Here is a 25,609-nt window from a genome sequence, read left to right as displayed (position 1 = left end):
CACATGCGGGCATAGGCGCCGAAACCGAGCACCCACGGAAATTGTGGAGCACCCATGGCACAGGCCACGGCAGCGGGGTCCCAGTAGCGGATATGCTGTCATCAGTGGGGGTCCCTGTGTCGGATGGGAACTAGTAGCGGTATTAATACCACTGCTAGTTCCCAACTTCTGCATGGACCCTGCTGCTGACGGCATATCCGCTGCTGGGACCCCGCTGGATCCAGGATCCCCGACGGTGAGCGGCGGCTGCGGGTGTGTCCCGGGGGTGGGGTGGGAGTGTGGGGGTGTAGTCTGTGGGGGCGGGAGCACCCACCGGAAAAAATATAAATCGCCGTCCCTGCATGCGGGCATCTTTGGACTGATACGGGACATGTGGAATAAAATAGCGGCACCCCTGGACTGATACGGCACACATGGCGGCATACATTGAATTATACAGCAGACATGGCAACATTCCTGCAGTAAAAAAAAAAAGAAAAACTTGTATTCTTTTAATTAAAAAAAAAGAGAGCAGCACACCTGGAATTATATGGCAGACTTAGCAACACCCCTTGAATTATACGGCACTCTTGGCTCATCCCTTAACTGATACAGCACATTTAACAGCCCTCGCAGTAAAAATACAAAAAAAAAACACCTTTTCTTTCTTTTCATTAAAAACAGGGCAGCTCCCCTGGTCTGATACAGGACACATGGGGGCACCCCTGGACTGATACGGGACACATGGGGGCACCCATATAATTATATGGCACACATGGGGGCACCCCTGGACTGATACGGGACACATGCGGGCACCCCTGGACTGATATGGGACACATGTGGGCACCCCTGGAATTATACGGCATACATGGGGGCACCCATGGAATTATACAGCACACTTGCGGGCACCCCTGGTCTGATACAGGACACATGCAGGCACCCCTGGACTGATATGGGACACATGGGGGAGCCATGGAATTATATGGCACATATGCGGGCACCCCTGGACTGATACGGGACACTGGGCAGCACAGCTGGACTGATATGGCACACTTAACACCCCTTGCAGGTTAAAAAAAAAAAAAAAAAACTTTTTTTAATTTCAATAAAAAAATGGGGGCAGCTCCCCTGGACTGATATGGGACACTGGGCACCCCTGGAATTATATGGCACACATGCGGGCACCCCTGGACTGATATGGGACATTGGGCAGGACAGCTGGACTGATATAGCACAGATATGGGACACTGGGCACCCCTGGAATTATATGGCACACATGCGGGAACCCCTGGACTGATATGGGACACTGGGCAGCACAGCTGGACTGATATAGCACACTTAACCCCTTACCGACGCAGCATGTTTTTGCCTTCCTGACAGAGCCCTTTTTTTCAAATCTGACATGTATCACTTAAGTGGGGATAACTTTTTTTTGCTTTTACTTATCCCAGTGATTTTGAGATTATTTTCTCGTGTCACATTGTACTTTAAATTAGTGGTAAATTTTGGTCGATACAGTTTTTTTTTTTTGTGAAAAATACCAAAATGTCGTAAAAAAATTGAACATTTTGCTATTTGCAAAATGTAAAATTTTCTGCTTGTGAGACAAATAATCATACCACTCAAAATAGTTAATAACTAATATAGACCATATCTAAACTTTATTATTACATCATTATTTCAACTTTCTTTTATTTTTTTTGGACGCTAGGGGGCAGCAGAGTCTAAATTTTACACATCACACAGTAAACGCTGCTTTTGGCTGTTCACGTTTGAACAGCCAATCGCAGCGATCGCCCATGGCGGGGGGCATCGCTGCACCCCCTGGGCAATGAGGGAAGATGTCTGCTGTCAGGGACAGCAGACATCGTCCCTCTGTCACCTCGTCTCTAGACGCGGTGACAGTTACAAGTCATGACGTACATTTATGCCATGTGTCGGGAAGTACATCCCGACCATGACGTAAATGTACGTCAAATGTGGGGAAGGGGTTAATACCCCTTGCAGGTTAAAAAATAAATAAATAAATGTATTTCAATAAAACAAATGGACTGATACGGGACACCGGGCAGCACAGCTGGACTAATTCGGGGCAGCCCTACCCTACCACCCAGCAGCCCCCATTAATTGATGCAGCCTCTATTTGTTCCCCCATTAATTGATGCAGCCTCTATTTGTTCCCCCATTAGTTTGCCCCCCCTCCCTTAGTTTGTCCCCCCACAGTGTTATTTTGTTCACCATAGCTTTTTCCTTTCTGCAAACAGCACGGACACATCCATACTGTCCCAGCGGGCCCATTAATGCCCCGCATGCTGGGACTTGTGGTTCTCCAAGTCCCAGGCTGCGGGGGAGGTCTGCTGGCACTTGCAGTTCTCCTGTATTAAGCAATGTTAGGAATGAGAATTTAACCCTATCAGGCCAGCGTCCAATGGCCAGGGACGCCGGTGACAGCCCCGGGCTTCAGCCCTGGATGGGTGAAGCCTGGGGGGGGGGGGACCCCTTTATTGGGGGGGTCCCCACTCCTCCAGGTACCTCGTCCAAGGCTGACCAGCCACGGTGCTCATGGTGCGGCCGGGGGACCTTGTGTAAAAAGTGTCCCCCGGCTGTGGCATGACACTGCGGGCTGTTGGAGACCGGTGCTGGTTTCAAAATACGGGGGACCCCCAGATTTTTTGTCCCCCGTATTTTTGGAACCAGGACCGGTCTAAGAGTCCGGGGCTGGTTTCAGAAATACGGGGGACCCCTACGCTTTTTGTCCCCCGTATTTTTGGAACCAGGTCCGGCTCAATGAGCCCGGGGCTGGTTATATACAGGAGGTGGGACCTCACGCCAATTTTTTTTTTTTACTTTTACACATTTTAACAAAGAACCATACACAGATCACAATGATCTGTGCATGGTTCTGACCAAACCGCCAGTCAGGATCAGGTCTATTTTTTTTTGGAACTTTAGACCATTTTTTTTGGCGATTTCCAAATTCGCATCTCATTAAAAATGCGAATTGTATCTTTTTCAATGGGGAAAACATCTGGATGCGAATTCCGGAGTTAAAAAAAAAATCGCACTTTTAGAAAGTGCGATTTCGCGGTAAAAAGTGCGATTTATGCCGCAAATCGCCACCGATTAAAAAATCGATTTGGGAAAAAAATGAAAAAACAGCCGTTTTTGCGATAAAAATCGCCAAAAACCCACCATCGATCTCTAATAAATGTCACCCATGGTCTTCATTTAACACAGTTTTATATTGTATTTCTATTATCACAGTCCTCCAAGCAGACACAGCAGCAGAGGGTAGGTGATCCTGAGGAGTGACCATTACTGGTGCAGCCTCAGATAGAGGGAGCGACTGTGGGGAGTTGAAGCTGCAGGTAGCTCAGACTTGGGTAAATCCAATTAGCGTCAGAAGCTGTACTTTACGGCGTACCATAGGACAGCGAACAATATTGTGCGAATGTGGGCTGAAACCCACAAGAGTGCAAGATTGGGTGCCATTGCAGGCATTGAAATGCCATGGCAACATCACATCGCACCCTTCGCAGCTTATTGGATTGATCCCACAGTCTGATAGACAGTGAGGCTGGGGTAGGTGGAGGCAGCCAAGGCTACTTTGTGACCAATGAGGTCAGGCCAATAGTATACTATCATTCCTGTGAGGATCATTCTTCAATGTGCTCAGGGAGGCAGGGTGGGCCTGTGAGAGAGCAGGGGGACCAACACTTCCTTCTGAGTCTGATGGCTGCTGGAAGATCAATTGCCAGTGAGCATCTCTGACATGGTTGCATCTGATGTGATTGAGTCAGGGACAGTCCAGCTTGACATGGTCGATACTAGGCATGGGGTTACATTCTGGTTACTTTTTTAAACATCAATAGTGTTTATTGAATTTTTGTAAACAGATATGGGGAAAGGGATACAGAACAAAGAATAGGGGGTAGGGAAGCACAGCTTGTACATGCTGGATATATATATATATATATATATATATATATGTGTGTTTTGTTTTTTATTTTTACAACTACTTTGGATAGAGCCCATTGTCAACTGGCAGCAGGGTACCGAACAGTGGTGTAAGTTCGTCCCAGTTGCCCGGAGGCAAGATAAATATTGGTGCTTCCCCCCCCCCTGACACACACACACACACCATCTTATATAAATATATGTATGCATGTGTGTATGTTATAGATTCTGGGCCAAATGTAATAGGGTGAGAGTTTCAGAAAGTGAGAGATTTTGGGAGAGTTTTCCCCCTTTTTTTAAAGCAGCAATCAATTACACTGCAAAACCAGGTTGACTTTGCCATGTAATTGATTGCTGCTTTAAAAGACATGGGAAAACTCTCCCAAAATCTCTCGCTTTCTGAAACTCTCACCCTATTACATTTGGCCCATTATGTTTAGAATAAAGAGAGTGTGACATCTATGGTCCTGCTAAGAGGAGGAGTCAGCCACAGAAGCGATATCAACGGCTTTCAATTAACTGAGTCAAACTTGCAGGGGAGGAGAGGTGCCCCCTTGGGAGCAGGAGCCCAGTGGCAGATGACTCCATTGCCTCCCAGAGTTCTGCCTCTGGTACCGGATGCATCCCAAAAAGTGGGCCTGTTTGTAGCAAGGTATTGGCTGCATTTTCCCAACAGGCCACAGTTTGACCACCTTTGGATAAAAAACAAAAAAAATACACATTTGACGGCAACCTTGCATGCATACTTTTACATCTATGCATAGTCCACACAATAATGACCTATTCAGGTCCATAATGTCATTGATTCAAGAAAGGGTACTTATGAGTTATCCGGGCGCCCGATTTCTAAATCGGGTCGGATCGGGCACATCGCATCGCATCGCATGCGACCATCGGATGCGATGCGATGCGATGACCCGATTTTTCCATAGGAAAAAATGTTAAAATGGACAGAATCCATTTTAACATGGAATTCAATGGGAAAAAGGGGTCCTTTTCATACCCCTACTATCCAAGTGGGCATGGAGTTGGATATAAACCTGTGGCGAGCGTAGCGAGCCACCGAGCCCGAAGCGTGGCGAGCGTAGCGAGCCCCGCGAGGGGACATAGAATACCATTCGCTCGCCACGCTTCGGGCTCGGTGGCTCGCTACAGGTTTATATCCAACTCCATGCCCACTTGGATAGTAGGGGTATGAAGAGGACCCCTTTTTCCCATTGAATTCCATGTTAAAATGGACTCTGTCCATTTTAACATTGATTCCTATGGAAAAATCGGGTCATCGCATCCGATGGTCGCATGCGATGCGATGCGATATCGCATCGCATCTGATTGTATGCCTTAACTTAAGGCATACAATCAAAAAATCGGGCGCCCAGATAACTCATAAGTACCCAAGAAAGAAACAACAAATCAAATAACATTTGACAGTAAAATACTCATATTATGGTATCATATAGCAACCACATCCATGCACTGCAGCAGAATGGAAAGAAGACACAGAGCAATAGAACCAGCAAGCAACTGTACAGAGGTGACACAGTCAGTGTAATGCCCGCATACATAGACAGAAGGCCTTTTGTGTTTCTTCAAGAAAGCTTTGATTCATTAATCCTGCCTCCTCTCACTCTCTATCCATCTGCCCCACTCTGGCAGTCTCTCTATCCATCTGCCTGTCTCTGGCAGTCTCTCTATCCATCTGCCTGTCTCTGGCAGTCTCTCTGTGCATCTGCTTGTCGCTGGCACCCTCTCATTCCATATGTTAATGTCTTTTTAACCCCTTCTTTGTGGTGGTTCCCCTGCTCTTTTTCTTATGCCAGCCTATGTTTTGATGTTCTCCCTTTATCAATACAGAACATTCCTTATGTGTATTTAGGATTTACATATATATTGGCAAAGAAGTTTTGTTTTGTAAATTGCAGGGTCACAATACTAATGACCCTACTTTCACAATAATTATCTAAAACATCACAAATTTGGCACAAAGAAGCACAATCCATAGTACCGAGTTTGTAGAAATTAGTCCGAAATTAAATATTTCACAATGTAAAATTGGCACTTCATGGTATGTACACGTATTGTGTAATCTAGGAAAAAGGGAGTATGGTTTTATGGCAACAATAGTACAGCACTTAAGGAAAACATGCATTATAATATGAATAATAGTGTAACAGTGTAAATAAATATATAAAAGAATGCCATATGTTCTATATATTGTGTTGTTACATATTTAAAAGGGAAATAGATAGATAAATAGATTACATCTTATAAAATGATGGCCAAAAAAGTACATTTACAATAAACTAATGGGCACATACACAGTTATACAGCATTTAACTGCCCTTTCTAAGTAACACAATCTGAATGTTAACAGTGATAGCATTTTCTAAATGACAAGTGTCTTGCAAACGTTCTGAATTGTGTTCCCAGTGACATACACAAGCCACACTTCTGGGATAATTACCAGTTGAGGGATTATGGCTGTGCCACTAGGGCTGAAGCAAAGATAGATGTCAGCTCTGGCTGTTATTTAGGACCACTGATCCAGAGATCCTCCATAATTAGCACCCTTTCCCCCAGTTCTGGACACCCTCATATTTCACAACCATCATCACCGCCTCCCTCTTTCCCCAGTGACGCCAGTAAAACCTCAGTGGTTCGGAGAGTTCTGAAAGGAATGTGCTGGGAGGAGGAGAGGGACAGGGGAGGAAGACAGGAGGGGGTGTACGAGGCAGCGGAAGGACAGAGGGAAGGGAGGGGGAGGAAGAGCATAGGGGGGAGGGAAAGGCTGAAAGGCGGGCGGGGTGGAGAGTGGGGACGTAGGTGGATGTGCTGTAGGTATGAGCTCCATTAACCAGTTGGCTACAAGCACGCATAAGCTTTGCAGGGCAGTCACAGTGTGCTATGTAATAAGTGCTGCTGGTGATGGGCCAGTGTGTAGAAGTGGAGCGCGGTATGTACATACATATGTGCTAGCCGCTTGGCTATATAGTCTGGCAGGCCCGAGGTCACGGAGGGGGCAGCACAGACACGGCCCCTTGGGTATGGTGCGTACTTGCCTACCTGACCCTCTCCATGAGGGAGAAATGCTCTGGTCCTGGACTTCCCTGGTAATGTAGGATTGCCATCACCTGTGGGGAGCTAGGTAGTTGATAAGAAAGGTGTTTCACCACAGGTGATGGAAATCCTACATTACCAGGGAAGGCCAGGAGCAAAGCATTTTCTCCCTTCTGTAGAGGACCAGGTAGGCAACCCTGGTATGGTGCCGCATTATCAATCACACCAAAGCCCAATGACCACTGTTATAACATTTACATTCAAAGTTCCCATCAGTGATATATTAGTATATTTATATCTTGGTAACCTAATACAGAGTATGGCCTCTCTGTACACCAGTGATCGGAACAGGGGTAAATTACTCCAAATGGGGTAAAAATGAATATCCTGGCGGTAATGGACGCGACCGTCCATTACCCCCAGGATTTTGGGGCATGCATATGAATCGGCTGTGTATCGGCAATGCGACCGTCCGACTGTCCATTACCCCCAGGAGTTTCATTCTATTTATAGAATCTATATGCATGGCCGGCTGTGTGTACAGTACTGTAGTGTACAAGGACCTGACAAATGCAGTGCATCAGATCATTATGTATAACAAGCTTCCCTACGCGATGCCCCGGGCACGCCTCCAAGTCTGCCCACTTTTTCAGTAGAGTTAACTAGTTGCTGCACCATCTCAGCATCGCCCAGTCTGTATTGCAGCTGCGGCATCGAGTTTCTTCGCTTGGTTATAGGCTCCTGTCAAGCATAGGCGAATCTAAGGGGTGGTCCCATTAGACTGCCGACTGCTGCCACAAACTCAATTTAAAGAAATGACAGCCGGGCAGAAAGAGCTGTTCACTGCCCGGCTATATAGTCACTGTCTAAGCAAAGCAGAATCTCAGAAATCTTCAATGCTCCAGCTGGCCTGCGAGCCAATAGGATTGATGATATAGACAGACCTGCTACTTTGTTTAGCGCACAGCCCGGCTGTCATTTCTTTAAATTGTGTGTGCCCGGTGTCACTCCCCATTGGCAATGGGCAATTATCTCCCCCCTTGGGCCTGTGTTAACCTATTGCAGTGGTAGCCAACCCTAGCCCTCGAGAGCTACCAACAGTTCACATTTTCCAGACAACCTAGCTGCTGCACAGCTGCACTCATTAATCACTGACACATTTTAAAAGATACACAGATGGAGCTAATTAGCTCACTTGTGATACTGTGAGGAAACCTGCAAAACATGCACTGTTGGTAGCTCTCGAGAACTAGGGTTGGCTACCCCAGAACTATTGCAGGTCAACCTTTTGTTGTCGACCTACTGGCTATCTACCCAGACACTGTAGACCACAGGTTTTCAACCTGTGGCCCTCCAGATGTTGTGGAACTACATTTCCCAGCATGCCCTGACAGTTTTGGCATGCTCTTCTAGGAAAAAATGTGGCAATGCATGTTGGAACATGTAGTTTCACAACATCTGGAGGGCCACAGGTTGAAGACCCATGCTGTAGACCTTCCAATCCACACCCCAAGGTACATGGGTGTTGGATGACTGCCCGACAGACAGGATTGCGACTATCAGTACTCCGACATCGGAATCCTGACTGTTTAAATGCCTGACCCCCATAGAGGGAGAATAGAACCTGTGGCGAGCCACCAAGCCCGCAAGGGGCTTCTTTGCGCTCACCCCGTCTTAGCACTGGCAGTCAGGATCCCAAATGCCGCACAGCCATACCACACCCAAGGTACATATTAAAGATGCATTAAAGATGCACTATAGTCTTTGGTAGCACAGATCACATACTGTACATGGTATTTTATTAGAGCATTTGTTAGAACAGCTCCCCCTCCTATATGTTACAGGGTTTCCAGTATGTAGTATTACTTTGAGATAGGGAGCCCCACGTACACATAGCCTCTGGTGGATAGGGTGAGGCATTGCAGCAGATCCACCCTCTTCATACCGAAGAGCAAATTACCGGGTTGAAAACTTCTACCCGGTAATTTGCTGAATAATACCCCTTTCAGACAGAAAAGTCTGAAAATCCCGGCAAATACATGGCATTTCAAATGCCGTGTCATTTTGCCGGGAGCAGCCTGACCCCCTTTCACACAGAAAAACAAATTACCAGGTTGAAAATTTCTACCCGGTAATTTGCTGAATAACACGGGTATTTCTTCTGTGTGAAAGGGTCAACACGGGTTATAAATCCTGTGTCCTCAAACCCTGGTCAATTCCATGGTCGGAGACACAGGATTTATGACACACAGAAAAAGGACCCGTGTATTTAATGAAATTCCCGGGTGGAACTGCTTCACCCGGGTATTTCATTTTCTGTGTGAAAGGGGTATTACACAGGCATTTCTTCTGTGTGAAAGGGTCAACCTGGGACATAAATCCAAGGTAAATTTAAGGTGTGTACATGAGATCCAGATGAGATTTTGACTATGTATACAATTTGAGACAGTGTATACAATTTAGACTATCTGCATACATTTTAGACTACATAGTGCAGATCTGCACTATATAGTCTATGCAGCCAAGACTTTATGGCTGCGATACGGGAGCGAGAATCGGGAGCGCAAGGGTTAAAACCCATGCGATCTGCATTAGATCCAGATGACATTTTGACTATATAGTCAAAATCTCATGCACATTGTACAAGTGTGTACACACCATTAAGATTCAAGTTTATGCAATCTTTGCTAACTCTGTACTATTTACATACAATTCATGCACTATATAGTCTATGCAGCCAAGACTTTCTGCATGAGATCCAGATGAGATTTTGACTATATAGTCAAAATCTCATCTGCATCTCATGCAGATTGTACAAGTGTGTACACACTTTTACAATTTAGACTATGTATACAGTTTACTATATAGTCTATGCAGCCAAGACTTTCTGGCTGCGATACGGGAGTGCGCATCGGGATCACAATGGTTAAAACCCATACAATCTGCATGCGATCCAGATGAGATTTTGACTATCTAGTCAAAATTTCCTGCACATTGTCCAAATGTGTACACACCATTAGTGCCTCAGTTATTTTGATTGAAACATCTGTGCTCAAGCATTCAATTGAAGGGCAGAACATGGTAGATGGTGAATTTTTTTGCATGCACCTCCAAAGCAAGTCTGATTTTTCCAAGATTTGTTAATTTTAAGAACAATCACCAGGCCTTTTAAGCAATCAGAAGTTTCCAATTATCTTAATTAGTCAGTAATTTACTTACTTTCCAAAATAGTGTATTCTTCGTCTAGCGTCAGGAGACATAGGTTTTGCAACAGTGGCAAGTGTATTGTTTTTTTTTTTTTGTGTGTGTGTTTGTTTGAAAATGGATTGCCATTCGGAAATGCATTCACAATTTTGCAATTGTCCATTCCACTGAGTTTTCTTTAAAGCCCCGTACACACGGGGGAGATATATTGCTCAGCAATATATTGCTGAGTGTCTCTCCGGTTCATCAGCGACCAGAGATGGTCGCTGATAATCAGGAGACTCTGCCGGGGGAAGAGGCAGGGAATAGCTCCTGCGACCATCAGGAGCTGCACACGGGAGCGCGCACTCGGCGATTCATCGCTGAACGCACACACAAATCACTGGCAATATGGTCGCTCAGCGACCATATTCACAGCGATATGTGCTGAAATTGCACCCGTGTGTACGCACCTTTACTAGCAGGACTCATTCTGGAAATGGACAAAACTGGTCCTACCAATGCACAGTATCCAGATAATCAGTAAACTGGGTTATATCGCTTGTGTGAACCCACATGTATTAGGCTCCATATCATTTGTCCAGGGCACCAAGGTAATTGTGTGTGTATAATATATATATATATATATATATATCATACACACACATTGGTTCAATCAACTTTATCCAACAGATTTGCCAAAATAAATGTTTTGGTCTATTTTCTAGGTTTAGAGAGAAAATGGTTGATCCTAGTATGTTCTAAATTGAACAAAATCTTAACTATTTGGTTCATTTGGCAATACTGGAAAAGTGGTTAAGCTCTGTTTTAAGTCTACTAGTTTGCTTTCACCATCTATATTCTGCTACAGTAGACTAATGTGTCCTACGCAGGGCGCGGTATTCATGCATTTTCTGAGCGATTTTATATAATTTTACTATATCGCTCAGAAAATGCGCGTGTGTGTGTGGCGCAATGTAAATGCACAGCCCAGGTTATTAATCTGAGAACACTGGCCCTGACAGGTCGCTCAGCACTGACATACAGCTGTGTGCCGAGTGATCATGCTGAGCATTCTTGCACCACTCAGAACGCTCATCCGGTCACTACGTGTGTAGGGCCCACTACAAAAGCCAACTGGTTACTTTTAATTAATTAGTAAATATTTCTTATGGTCTTATTTTATCAGACAAAATCACGAGAACTATTTCTGGTGTATAAATAATAATAATAATTAAAATACCTTAAAGCTCCTACAGATAAAACTGACAGGAATATGCACAACTCAAAAGTCACAATTTTCACAAGGCGACCTTGCCTATATTACTGCTACTGGTCCTTAGCGGATGAGGTTACGCCAAGAAATTTCCATAGACCAGTGGTTCCCAAATTGTGTGCCGTGGCACCCTGGGGTCCCTCAGGACACTTGCAGGGGTGCTTTGAGTTGGTGGTCATTATTTATGGTCATGTAAAAGGCAAAAACCAGTGCTTGTGGCCGCCAATCATAAGATATGTGGATAAACAGACGTGAATCCTGATCCTCACCACATAACTGGTCCTAAAGTAAGGATGACATAAGTACAACTTATTTCATTCAATATTATTTTGCTGAAATTCTCATTAACAACCTTTGCACCTAGGGGCGCTGTGAAAAATATTCTAGTACTCTATGGTACCATGATTCAAAAAGGTTTAGGAACCCCTGCCCTAGCCCATGAGTTAAGCTTCAAAACACAACACTAGGCATAAGGTTACCAGTGCTGAAATCCTGAATGCTGGCATACCTAGCCAAATAAGGCAGGCATTCCCAACCACAGTCCTCAAGGCACACCAACAGTGCAGGTTTTAGTGATATCCAGGCTTGAGCACAGGTGACTTAATTAGTACCTGAGTGATTCTGATTAAACCATCTGTGCTGAAGCCTGGATATCACTAAAACCTGCACTGTTGGTGTGCCTTGAGGACTGTGGTTGGGAATGCCTGAAATAAGGCCAGGGAAGGGGCAGCATTAGGTTTAGACATGGGGACAGAATTCAATGCTAAAAATGCAACCAAACCGCAAAAAGAAAATCCTGTTTTCTGAGGTTTTGCTACTTACCAACTTATGCACCAAACTGGAATGCGATTATATTTCAGTGCTTGGATACAGTGGGTAATGTAGAAAGCTATAAAGTTCTTTAACATTACTCTGATAGGGAACAAATCCCTCCCAGCACCCTAGCAGCATGTGCAAACTGATTACCAGGTCTAAACCCCAAAATCCCCAAACTGCAGACGACAGCTCTCACTACGGGGCCAGATGCACTAAGCATCAAAAGTGATCAAATGGAGTTAGACAGTCAATCAGCTCCTACCTGCTATGTCACAGACTGTTTGAAAAATCTCAGGCAGGAGCTGATTGGTTGGTTGTTCATTGATCTGCATTTTATCACTTTTGAAGCTTAGTGCATCTGGCCTTGGGACAGCAATGGGTTACATACAGGATGTATCACATTCACAATGCCATACATCCCCCACCCTATAGAAGAAACATGTTTATTTCAAACAGTTCTCTTTTAGACAAACAAAAGTGAAAGCTATACTTCACCACATAACAACCTGCAGATGGCAAACTATTTTCTTAATTGAAGGTTTTTTTTCTTTTCCGAATTAAAAAAAAAAAAAAACTTGAAGCCTAAGGGTTCTGCAAATAAAGTTTGGGAACCACTCCACTGGTGACTTGAAACGTGACTGAGTATACATCTGCTTTGTACGCACGAGATGATCTGCAGCCTCATAATCTCATGCTGTTGTAGCAATATTTAGGTTGCCATAGCAACTTGCAACGGCTTCCTGTGTCTGCTCCACCACCCTAGAAAGAATTCATTCATCTTCTTGGATAAACCGTTTCGCTGTTAGCAAGAGTTATAGTTACTACAGAAATGTACTTCTGTGTGAACAAAAAAATGGTGTACGGTATAAGGTTTAAAAGAGCGGAGTATCGCTGAAACTAACTTTCCAACCCCTTCCTGGGTACCCACACAGCCTCTTCCTGCCCTGTACCAGGAACAGTAGCAGCTACTTCTCGGCAGCCAGGCTACTGGCCTCCCCCTCACAACAACAAATTAAGGTCACTGCCGAGCAGTCATTTGTTTAACAGACCAATCTTCGTAAAGGCCATCAACTAGAGCACAGGTTCTCAAAATCCCACAGTGCATGTTTTGCAGGTCTCCTCACAGTGTCAAGTGAAATAATAAGCTTCACCTTTAGATATTTTAAATGATGTCAGTCAGTAATGAATGCACCTGTGGGGTGACCTGGAAAACAAGAACTGTGTGAGGTTCGAGTTTTAGAACCACTGAAGTAGACAAAAAAAAATAAATAATAAGTTTTATATTAAGCAAAAAGTCTGCACATATAGAATTGTGAAGCTAGATTTTGATAACAGCAAACACATCCATAGCATCCTGAAAAGTGCACACAAATCCTCCATGCAATACTAAGTGGTCCTACAATGCAGGGCTTTATTGCAAGTGTGCTCTAATTTTACACATATATATATATATATCACACACACACACACACACACACACACACACACACACACACCTCATGAGCAAAGTGTTAAGATCTGTAGACACTGAACGATATGCAGCACGGCCGATATCGTGAATGAGACCAGCAGTGCCACGAAACAACCCGCGGGATGAACACTGAACAATACAATATAGTACTACCCCCACTGAGAATGCAGCCACTGATGATATTGTCAATCTGGCATATCATTAACAATCGCCAGGACAGCACAGCACACATATCACTATGCTAGTTAGCCTGCTTTAAGCAAATGCTTCTAAAGCTAGTAGATGCAGTTTCACTTGCTGACAACAGATGGCAGTGTTTTGGAGTCACATGGGCACCAGACATATATATTACAGGATACACACAACAATATTGTTAATGTGCATAACATTCAGGGAAATTGTATAGTGTGTACCCAGCTTTACATCAAGAGCAATGAGCTCATAATACCTACCATAGGGGTAGATTTATTAAGCTCAGTGAAGTGATAAACTGTCTGTTTTTTTTATCACCGGCCAATCAGCTCCTACCTGTCATGTTTCAAACCAAGCCTGTAACTTCCCAGGTAGGAGCTGATTGGCCTGTGATAAAAACCTGACAGTTTATCACTTCACCAAGCTTAATACTACCCCATAGTTTCCCAAACAAACCGTTTAAAAGGAAAACAATAACATTGACCTTTTCATTTAATACTAATGGTGTGTACACATGGTACGTTTTGCCTTCCGATGTTGACGATAGTCAACATCGGATGCAGATTGCAAGGGTTTTAACCCTTCAGATCCCGATCTGATTCCGATGCGTGTTCACGTATTGCAAAGCAGAAAGTCTTGTCTGCCTTGACTATATAGTGCAGATCTGCACTATATAGTCAGACTTGTATGCAAATCTGATGTGCCTTCAGATACCATCCACGATCCAATCTGATCGGATCGTGGATAGTATCTGAAGGCACATCTGACCGTGTGTACACACCATAACTGAAGGAAACTGATAAAGTCCCGCAAGAAATTTCGATAGGGTGTTAAAGTAATTTGTATTAAAGAAGGCAGGATTTACTTCTACCATGGCTCTAACAATCTGCTGTTAGCTAAAATAAAAATATAATCTAGCACTCGCCCAAAAAATTGCTAAATCCCTATGCCCGTGGTCCCCAAACTGTGTGCCTAGGCACCCTGAGGTACCTCAGGACACTTGCGGGGTGCTTGGATTGGTGGTCTAGCACAAATTTATAATTGTTATGGGCTAAGCAATATGCAAAACCAGAGTTGGTGGTCACCCATCATAAAATAAGAGAGCAAACAAAAGCAAATCTGATTCCTCACTACATAATTAATCATATCGATAACTTATAAAACACAATTTACTTAAATTTAATATTTTTTTCTAAATTAAGAACTTTTGATCTAGGGGGTGCCCTGAAAAGTGTTCAAAAAGGGCACTGTGGTTCAAAATGGTCCTATGGCAGTGGTTCCCAAACTTTTTTCAATCACAGCACCCCTAGCCCAAAAGTTTCTAATTGAGAAAATAACAAATTAATATTAAAGTAAGTAAATTGTGTTTATATCTACTCCATAGTGTTAGTTATGTGATGGGGGACAGGATTCACATCTGTTTATCCACAATTGCCTACTACATTGGTAATTTTAATGGGTCATGGACCGCAAGTGCTCCAAGGCACCCCAGCACACAGTTTGGGAACCACTTTCCTATGGCAAGGAATGGAAGATGACAAATAAAATACTCAACCCCCTTCATATACCCCATAATCTGTTACTAGGTGCCTGCAACCTTATACTTGCTGGCTATCTAAAGTGTCTACACCCACTTGTAATGCTACAACAGCACTATGATGAGGGAGTTTAGCGGGATTTGAGTGGTACCTATTTCTCCAAGAGATTAGAAGCACGGTTAGCATTTTAACACACAGGACAGTTAATCAGTCAAATGTATAAAATATATAACCTACACACAGTGGCTGAACAACTACATAGCTAGCAGTACTCACACTGTGGAGAATAATCATAAATGAAGTTTAGCTGTTCGGAATTTCATCCAGGGAAGGAATTTGGGGCGTTTAGGACCCACATGAAACTAACATGCAGATGTAGATCTTCATATTAATGATCAACAGGTCTACGCTTATTAAAGAAATGTGCCGAAACTGACCACAAGAGAAGCACCTCCCTCCCAATACAGAACCTGCCATTGTGGAGTGAAATACTGGGTAGTGGACAGATTGGTGTAGAATTCTGTTTTACAAATCGTTTTCACACTATGCATGATAGAGACTTAATACCCCTTTCAATGTTATTTCTCATCAAGGTCGCCCAAAAAAAAAACATACAAGTCTTAAAGCCCCCAAATCATGTAGTGTATGGGGTCTTTAGCTGCTACTACAAACAAGTTTGATATGAGGTAAAAAAAAAGGGGAAGGATTATGTCATAAAAACTGGGTTAAGACAGATTAACTGCACACCAAATAAGCGATTACTAGGGCAAAATCACCAACCTATCAGTAGTGTGTGGCATGCCAGCTGCCAAGGAACTACACATTACATTCCAGCCTGCTTGGTTAATTTAATATAGTTCCACAACAGCTACAGTGTTACATTTCCTATGCTGCTGGTTATAGGTGATGCTGGCACTTTAAAATCACAAACAAAGCAAGTGCTTTAGGAAGAAGTGAAAACATCCTTCTCCCAAAGACACACAAATGCAGACCATGGGCCTAATTCAGACTTGATTGCAGGGCAAATTTGTTCTCAAAATGGGCACAACCATGCGGAGATGCAGTGTTACATTTGGGTGCGGAATTCTAAATTGCAGTGTTTAAAAAGAAAACAAAATAACACACCCAAAACTAACTCTTTGCAAGCGCCCCACCTGCAGTGCACGTTTGTGCCCATTTTTAGAACAAATTTGTCCTGCGATAAAGTCTGAATTAGAACCCATGTTTCTGCAATTTGGAATAATACTGCCATTTGGACCCTGGCCCCAAAACAGGCATGGCAGCTGACCTGCAGACTTTGTGCCAACCTCCCAAGTGAGTTACTTGGCATTTGGTGCCAAGAGATAATCATGAGAGATGGCACTTGTTTAACAACTTAAGCTAGATTTTTGTACTCTTTAAATGGTTTTGCCTTAAGTTACGAAACAAAAAAATAAAACCAAAACATTCTGCTAGGTTTTTCATTTTATTTGGAGAAAGATTCTAAGCTGAATGACTACGTTCCCTGGTTAGTGTACTTTCCATTTCTACCTGCAAATGAATGCGCCCCAGCCATAGTCTTTCGCTCTGTAAAACCAGAAAAGCAGTGTACCGGAGGTACAAAAAGTAATTCTGTTTATATATGAACCCATCCAAACAGAACTACCCCAACACTTCAGTCTATAAAACATTCAGTAATGCATAAATAAAGCAGATTTGGTGCAGATGAGGCCAATAGATGCACCAACTGCACTAGAAGAGCCCACAGAACCTCAAACAAAAGTATATTTCTCAGAAACATGTATTTTGAAATCAAATCAATGCTTGGAGAACAGTATTGCAAATTTAAATCAAATATAAAACAGATCACACATTGCAGGTTTTATAACCAAAAGATGGGGGAAGACACACAAAAACAGAAAAGACACAAACAAAAACCATTACTGGCTTTTATAACACTACACCCATACAACATAGCCTGAAGAAGAAACAGAGGAGAAATGGCTGATATGCCCACATCACCGTTGCCATCTTGCTTGACCAAAGTCATTATCAGCCCACTACTACTCAATGTTAACATTGAGATCAGCGTAGTTTCAGGACAGCAGCAACACATGAGAAGAGTGGGCCCCCTATGTTGCAGTGCTGCAGACTTAGTGAATTCCACATCTTCCTGCAACACCCACAAGTGGGGGAGAAGCACCGTAACATTTCTCATGCACAGACTGCCAGGAAACATACCTGGTGCACGCAGAGAGTACGTCACAGTGAGAAAGCTAATTCTCCACACAGAGCAAGAGCCAAGGAAAAAGGGCAGGGAGAAACTAGGAGGAACATACCCATGTGTACCAATACTGCATATGGAATTCATTCCCCCAACATTAGCACATAAAACTTTTAAAACATTTAATCAGAGAACACAAAAATAAAAAAAAAAATCCATTCAAAAACCAGAGTGTCCTAAACAGTTGATCAGGGGGCAAATAATAATAAGTTCAACATGTGAGGTAAATATGATAGAAAGCTTAAACAGCATGGAATGCTGCCTCCCTCCCTGCTACTGTCCCCACTTCATGGTTATTAAAAGGGGCAAGGATGGATGGGAGCCACAGCATGCAGAACAGGTCCCACCCCAAAACCAGTCAGTCAGAGGGGGTACAGGGGCCCACAGCATAGTACATTGATGCTACATATGACAATAACGGTGACGTTTACGAATGCAGTATTGTAGATAGGTCCCTGGTTATCCTTGACCCAGGTAAATTCCAAGTATAAAGTTCTATAGAGGCAGATGCACCCTGAACAGCAGCATATCTGAGATTCTGTTCCAGAGCAGGTGTGTTAAGTATTCCCAGGCTCTGAAATGTTCCCGCCTGTGCATTCATGTGTTGTGGAACTGATCCAGGAGTGGGGGAGGAGGGAGGAGAAACCATCTCCAGGAACAAGAGTGTGCCTTATTGCGTTCACACTCCGATGCAAGGGTACAGTTTAAACCTGTAACACTCATGAAAGCGTTTAAGGCAGACAGTTTTTTTTATTGTCATTCAAGTCTAAGATTATTTTTTATTTTTAAATGTTGACCATTTTGTTTGTGTTCGTTGGTAAATCACATCTTCAATACGATACTATAGTCTCCAAGCTACATACACAGCAACTGAAGCAGTTCCTTCCTGGACCAAAAAAAAATACAAAAAAGTAAAATAAAAATATACGATGCTGTAGTATATGCCTCACGCCACCACAAACTCTGAGTTAAGTTCAGCCTTGACATCTGGCTTCCATAGAGAATCCTCAAAGTCTATGTCAAGGGCACCCTCTCCACTAGATGTACTGCTGTTACTGCTGGTCCGACTGGACTTTCTAGTAGGAAGCCACTGATATGGAGCCCTAGAGTCCCTCCGTGCCTTCCGGCGTAGTCTCTTCTGATGCATAAGCAACTGCAATCTTTCCACTTTACAGCGAGTTGCCCTGTTTTCAGTTTGCCGCAAGCGATCACCTGTAAACAGAATTATGAAATTTGAGTGTGCTATAATGGCAAAATATTAACCAAATATCTATGCTCCCAGAAAATGCATGAACATAGTATTCCGGTACTTCTTTACTTTCACGGCGCCAGCATGGCGCCGCGCGTACTTCCGGGTTACGCTCGCCACTAATTAAGTTAAATAAACGGAGTTAACGCCATGCCAACATGGATAGTTCATACCTTCACTATCCATGTTGGCATGGAGTTGATTTTAATTAGCGTGGCGAGCCACCGAGCCCGCAGCGTGGGCGAGCGAAGCGAGCCCCGCAAGGGGATTCTGACGCGCGGCGCCATGCTGGCGCCGTGAAAGTAAAGAAGTACCAGTATTCCTTTAAGAGACAACTGAATAGCAAACACCTGCTACAAATTTTTTTTTATATGAACTGCACCTAGCAAATGAGCAGCAATCAGTTTCTAAACACTTTTGGGGGAGCAGACATTTCATGAACCCGGGTATACTGACAAACTATATTTAGAGGCAAGAGCTTGAGTTCGTGCACTATAGCCCTTTGTATACCACATCTGGCCTATTCTGATCTGAAAAAGCATTTAAAAAAGGGTAAAATCGCTGAAATAGTTAAACAGACTGTGGACTATCAGCTGCACACAGGCATTGAATATTTTATCATGAAGCTCCCACAGCTTCCTGCTGTATAATGGGATCTGCTCACCCCTCCCACACTCAGGCGCTCTTTGTTCTCCAACATAAAACACAGAATGTAACCGGCCAGATGCATTAGACCCCCCTCCCCTCCTCCTCACCCACACCCTCCGTGAAGAAGGTGGGAGGTACCTCTTCCTGGGGTCTGTCTACAAATACACTGACTGCAGGAGTCAAATTGTGAGAATGTGCACAGTACACAGCCAGACAATCTTCCCAGGGACTGCCGGTTAGGTTGTCTTGCTAAATGCACTGCCCCTAGGAAACAGTCAACCCACTCTATTTGTACACCCCCACAAATCCTGTGTAAGCACACATTCCTCACCCTACTGCACACAGACTCCACATAGGCAGGTCAATGGGAAGAAAAGAAGGAAAACGTCTGCATCAGCATACCTGCAATATGTACACGTGTTTGACTTTGCCTTCTTTCAAATCTGTTGCAGGCTGTGGTTGGGTGAGAAGAGGTGGGCAATACAGGTTTAATCTTCTAAATACACCTAGACACCATGGGGGTGGGGGTTGGTAGAGGCATTGTGAGGACTATTTTGTTAAGAAACCTTTGTCTACTTCCCTCCCCATCTGCAGCCCACTAAACAAACACAGGCAACTGGCCTCCACTCCCGTGAGTATGAAGAGGGAGAGGTCAGGTAACACATTCAGTACTAATCAGACCAGATCTTCAAAAAAAAAAAAAGGCCCACTCACTAGAACGATTTTTTTGGGCGATCGGCCGATTTCCTTCAGAATTTTATCTGAAAATCAGCCGATCTTAAATTGGATGCGTGCTTCAGATTATCTTCTGATCTTACATGCTGTATGAAATATCAGAAGATTTAGCAAAAGATCCATAGGAACGCACACGGGATCTTAAGAAAAAGAAAAGACTTTGGTGAAGGTGTGCGCTTGCCTGAAATCTTTTGTCCAGGACGGACAAAAGATTTCAAGGCTAATTTATACACACATCTTTAGATCGCAGATCTTTCTAGTGTGTGGGCACCTTTAGGTTCCCAAATTCTACATGCTACTTACCAGTAGGTTTGCATTGGCGAGCTTGAGGCTGGGAATGTCCTGCCGGGTGACTTGTCTGCTGGGTATCACTATTTTTGGGAGAGGTAGCCTTGGCATTCCTGGTCTGTGATGCACACTGGGTGTGGCAGCGGAGTGTGGTGAGTGAGGGTGGCATACCCTGGTAGTGGCGAGTGGCACTCAGTAGGTCATTAAGGATTTGCAGAATTGTTCCAATATCACGGCGAGGACGTCCTGTACTGTCCTGGCAGTGGGGATGCAAAGTGCCTGCAGAATGGAAAGAATATGAAGTCAAAATTAAACACAACACAAGATGCTTAACCGGAGTGCATTAAAAAAGCATTTTTCTTTTCGTTGCTGTTACAACACACTGGAATTCTCTCCTTCTCTAGACAGACAACTACTTCCTGTATTTCACCTCTTCAGAGGATTTGGCAATTTCTAAAACCATCCTCTAAAACAGGGATGGGGAACCTTCGGCCCTCCAGCTGTTATTGAACTTCACATCCCAGCACGCCTTGCTACAGTTTTGCTATTTGGCAATGCTAAATCTGTTGCAGGGCATGCTGGGTTGTTGAATTCAACAGTTGGAGGGCCGAAGGTTCCCCATCCCTGCTCTAAACTGCCTTGACTACCCCAGTCTCAGGAAAACTTTCACTTCCTAAACTGATCAACCCAATGATATAGCACTAAAGCTGTGTACACACGGGGGCGATAGGGGCTGAAAATATGGTCGCAGGTGACCATATTGCCAGTGATGGAAGTGTGCCCCGGCGATAAATCGCCAGGTGCGCGCTCCCGTTTTCAGCCCCATTCTAGCCCCGACCAGCTGATTACCTCTGCGGCACCACCGGTAGAGGTTCCCTTTCATCAACGACCATCTCTAGTCGCTGATGAAAAGGAGACACTGGGCAATATATTGCTCAGCAATGTATTGCTAAGCAATATATCTCCCCCTGTGTGTACGGGGCTTAAGACTCTGCAAATACTCACTCTTGCTTTATTACCATTCAATATTTCCTATTGCAATGCACAGTAGGTTAGTTCTACATAACAGGGACTTCAGAGAATGTGTTACAGAACTATGATCATTGAAAGGTCAATTCACCAACTACAACACTGCCCCCTATTTACCAGAGAAAGGAATAGCACATTGATGAAAATCTCCCAACAACGCACACTAATCTACACTGCGCTTGCACTACTGCCCAAACAAATAGAAACAAACCCCAGGTATGAGTGGGACAAACTAGGCTTCAGAAACAGGTTTCATATTTTAAGAAATGGCGTACTGGTAGGAAACTGACCCGAAAAAGTCCCTGAGAAGACACCAGGAGCATGGTTGACAAAGCTTTCTATGATTGCACCAGGCTTGCGTTGTCTACCCGACTGGGAAGTACTGGCATCATCACTATTCCGACTGCTGCTACTGCATTCTACCTGCTGGGAAACAATGGAAAATATGCAAAGTCCATATCAGATCAGGAAACACCAGGCAGCAAACAAGCCAAGTATCAATATTCCATTAAAGTTTGATATTGAAAACAAACTGGGCCACTGTACTCACCTCCGTAGGGGGTGATGTAGTCACACCCTCTCCATGTGAGCGGAAGACGCTAGTGGTGAGGGAAGAGTGAGGGGCATTTGTGGAAGCAGCGGGCGCCGGAACAGACGGAGGAGGTGAGCTCTGTGAGCAACCAGCCAGTCGGGTAAGCGCAGGTGTGGTCGTTGTATGCAGGGTACGGAAGTGTGGGGCTGCAGTGTGCTCAGTCCCTCTGGTGATCAGATGGCGGTGCTGAAGGTGAGACCCCCCAGCTTGCTGGGCAGCCAACTGAAGCTGCACAAACATCATGTGATCCCCAACACGAAGTGCCAGAGTGAGGGGAGAGCGTCCAGATAAGAAGTCATTCACCTGAGTAACATAAACAAAGAACACAATATATTAGATCTATACTTGCTATAGAAAGTGTTATGGGGAGAACACCCACAAATTAAAAATATGTAAATATAACAAAATCACAAGACTTATTACCATTTAACATTTTACCAGAAAGTGATACTGAATTCATAACAATTTGTTTTATATCAGTCACCAGACACCCCTCTCATAAAGCAAACATTTCAGAGCTACAAAATAGTGACCTTTGCAATATCCTCCTATCAGCCATCGGCACACATTCATTGTGGCTACTGAACAGGTTAACCAGAATTGCGATCTAGAGACTACAATATGAAACCATCCAAAATGGAGTAAACACAAGCTACACAGAAGCATCACACCATCACGACTCAATCATACTAGCAGTCATGAATTCAGCACCCCTCCCCCACGTCACGACTCCCCCACCCCCGCATCACTGGACAAAGAGCAGAACATTAACCCTGCAAGGACTGGAGACAATACATAAACACTGCATATATGACCAGTACGGCATGTACTCCTTTGCATATATACACGAACACAGCTACTCTCCCAGTTTTATCAGACTGCTCTCTCTGACTCACCCCCTTCCAGCCCACGCCTGCAGGAACAGCTAAATATAGCAGAGTCCAGCACGCAGATAGGAGAATAAGGCCATGGGAGGGGGTTGAGGGGACTCAGGTACAGAAATGGTAAAGACTTGCAAGGTGCAACCCAAAAAGGTAGGTCCACAATGCAAGGGGAAATAGAAACTGTACCAAGGGTTGGAATAAAACAAAAAACGAATTAAAACCACAAATACAAAAGTGATTACTAAGAGGTTTTAGTCTGCAAGATGAGACGTGAGACAAGTAGCGATAGCAGTAGTGTGTCACAACAAGGAAACGCTAACAATATATAGAGAAGGAAACACCAACATGGAATGGAAGTTATGCTGAGAATTAATAAAATAAAACCAAATGAAAGCAAGAAAGCCATAAAGCAAAACACCCCCAAAATACAAAAACCCACACTACCACTGCACCATCTAATTAGCAACCTGTACGTTTGTCAGTAGGACAGGCATGATCTGCACCAGAGTACATGATGACACCACACAAAATGCAGTGACTTCCATAAGTCCTCCCCCACCATACAGCGCTGTAGCTACTCACCTGTGTCTCTGTCAGACTCTCTAGGGCCTGCATAACTGACTGCTCCGGGCGGGACATCTGGGACTGTGGGGACATACGGGAGGGTGAGCTATCACTACACAGTACTTTGTGTTAACAATCTCCTGCATTAATCTGATCCATACACTCACCATGAGCCCAGCTTCAACAGTAGGTAGGAGGGTCAGCCTGCTTCCGTCTGAAACTCCCAGATCCAGCAGTTTTCCAGAGCTTAAACGTCTAAAGAGAGAAGGGAGATAGACGTAAGACATACATTCCAGAGGAAATAGCTTGGCAGCAACCCCCCTTCTTCCCCAGACAAGAGACCACCCTCTACTTGGCTGGCTTACTTGGTCTCTTTTAACCTTCCGTCATGTTTTGGCTATTCTTGGCAATGAATGGGTTATGACTAGGCCACTTTAGAAGTGCCACAGTGGTGATGGGGGAAGGTGGGGTGAGAAGTTACGGTGATGTCATCACTTCTAGAGCCTCCCTGAATTACTTACTGGAAGAGGGGGTAGCTGGGGCCAACCTGGGGAGTAGTCAACAGATTCCACTCTCTAATGACGGATATTTGGGGATCTTAGAGAATGTAAACCGGCTTGGCATGAGAAACATAGGGTACACCATAAACACTCAGAATATCCCCAAAAAAGGTAAGAACAGCACATTATATCAGATATATACACACACTGTGATAGATGTTCAGCTATAGAATGACCAGACATAAATAAATGTTAAACCTAGTCAACAGCATAGACTGCAGCCACACATATAGATACAAGAGCACAACGAGAGGCGCAGGGGAACGGGAGCAGCGAGACCTATGCAGGCACCGGGGACCATTAGCGGGAGGGGGGGGGGGTCAGCTGTACACTAGGACCGACAGATACAAGGAGCATGGGGGTGGGGGGGGACAGGAAGGAAGCAGCCATCGTGGGTCGTGTAGGTTTCCTTAGACAAAGACCCCCCGCCCCGGCCTGCGGAACAAAGGACGGAAACACCGGGGTACTTGCACACGCCCGCGGCAGGAGGGGGGTGGGGGTGAATCACACGTCCACACAAAGCCCATCACTGTGCTCCCCCCCGATTGAGCCCGGCACTGCCCGGCTGGGGCACACACAGCACAAGGGGGGAGGGGCAATGTATCCGGCCAACGCTGCCACTCACGTCTCTCGGTGCAGTAGGGTGAGCCGCTCCTTGGGCACCTTGAGCCGCTGAGAGATCCGCCGCTTCAGTCCGTCCACCGTTTCCTCGGCCGGCACATGAAGCTCATAGCGGGTGCCCGTTGTGCTTTGAATGTTCAGGTTCATGAGCGGCTCTCGGGCTCCGTTTATGCAGCTCCGGGTGCTGGGCTGCTGCTCCATCCGGGATCGGTGGCCGGCTCCGGTCTACGCTCTCAGCAGCTCCGGCGTAAAAACTAACACACAAAGTTACACGGGCTCCCCCTCCAGAGAAGATACGACCGACGCCGCCTCCCAGCCAATCACAGCGAGTTCTCACCTCCCCCCACGTGGCGACTACTGGACGCCTACTTTAAGCCTTAAACCAATCACCGCTCAGCTACCGTTGATGCCGCCCACTTACCCCTCCCACTCTTTCAATCGCCACGCCCTCACGGCCATTCATAATAAATTGGATTTAAAACAAAGAGATGGGTCACGGGAGACGATGCAAGCAGCCGACGGGTGACAGGGGGCGCGGAGGTTACAAGGAAGGCTTGTAAGGTGTAGTTACACAAAAAAAAACCATACATCTGCGGAAAATAATGAATATGAGATACAAATTTAAAAATAAATGACGTACATATGCATTGCTAGAGTCTTAAGACCCCCATACACCAGAACGACATTGCACCCCGAACGCAATCTCA

At 44.7% G+C, this 25,609-nt stretch overlaps 1 protein-coding gene across 6 annotated transcripts; it reads right to left on the bottom strand.

Moving 5' to 3' along the window:
• Positions 1 to 17,233: 17,233 nt before the first annotated feature.
• On the bottom strand, positions 17,234 to 25,216 carry MIDN (midnolin). Of its 6 annotated transcripts, none has more exons than XM_083182536.1 (8): positions 24,907 to 25,214; positions 23,889 to 23,976; positions 23,740 to 23,802; positions 22,232 to 22,576; positions 21,972 to 22,104; positions 20,668 to 20,931; positions 20,032 to 20,082; positions 17,234 to 18,944 (listed from the first exon to the last, which is right to left on the bottom strand). In XM_083182536.1, the coding sequence occupies exons 1-8, from the start codon at positions 25,101 to 25,103 to the stop codon at positions 18,679 to 18,681; spliced, it is 1,407 nt and encodes a 468-aa protein (XP_083038662.1). In that variant the 5' UTR covers positions 25,104 to 25,214; the 3' UTR covers positions 17,234 to 18,678. The 6 variants fall into 6 exon arrangements, with proteins under 6 accessions (XP_083038662.1, XP_083038652.1, XP_083038688.1 ...); XM_083182526.1 differs by having other exon boundaries at positions 21,972 to 22,107; positions 24,907 to 25,211; XM_083182562.1 differs by lacking the exon at positions 24,907 to 25,214 and adding an exon at positions 24,087 to 24,469 and having other exon boundaries at positions 21,972 to 22,107.
• Between the last annotated feature and the right edge of the window lie 393 nt (positions 25,217 to 25,609).

This window comes from Crinia signifera, chromosome 1 (assembly GCF_055691185.1).
Source record: "Crinia signifera chromosome 1, ASM5569118v1, whole genome shotgun sequence".
In the NCBI taxonomy this organism is placed as follows: Eukaryota; Metazoa; Chordata; class Amphibia; order Anura; family Myobatrachidae; genus Crinia; species Crinia signifera.
Note: the sequence above shows the minus strand (reverse complement) of the source record. Positions and strands in the feature narration are given on the sequence as shown.

Excerpts from the sequence above, each read along its gene's own strand:
- MIDN (XM_083182526.1), bottom strand. The coding sequence starts at position 25,103 with ATGGAGCAGCAGCCCAGCACCCGGAGCTGCATAAACGGAGCCCGAGAG. Across the intron at positions 23,977-24,906 it reads ACCCTACTGCACCGAGAGAC|ACGTTTAAGCTCTGGAAAAC; the intron begins GTGAGTGGCAGC and ends TTCTCTCTTTAG. Across the intron at positions 22,577-23,739 it reads AGAGTCTGACAGAGACACAG|GTGAATGACTTCTTATCTGG; the intron begins GTGAGTAGCTAC and ends TATGTTACTCAG.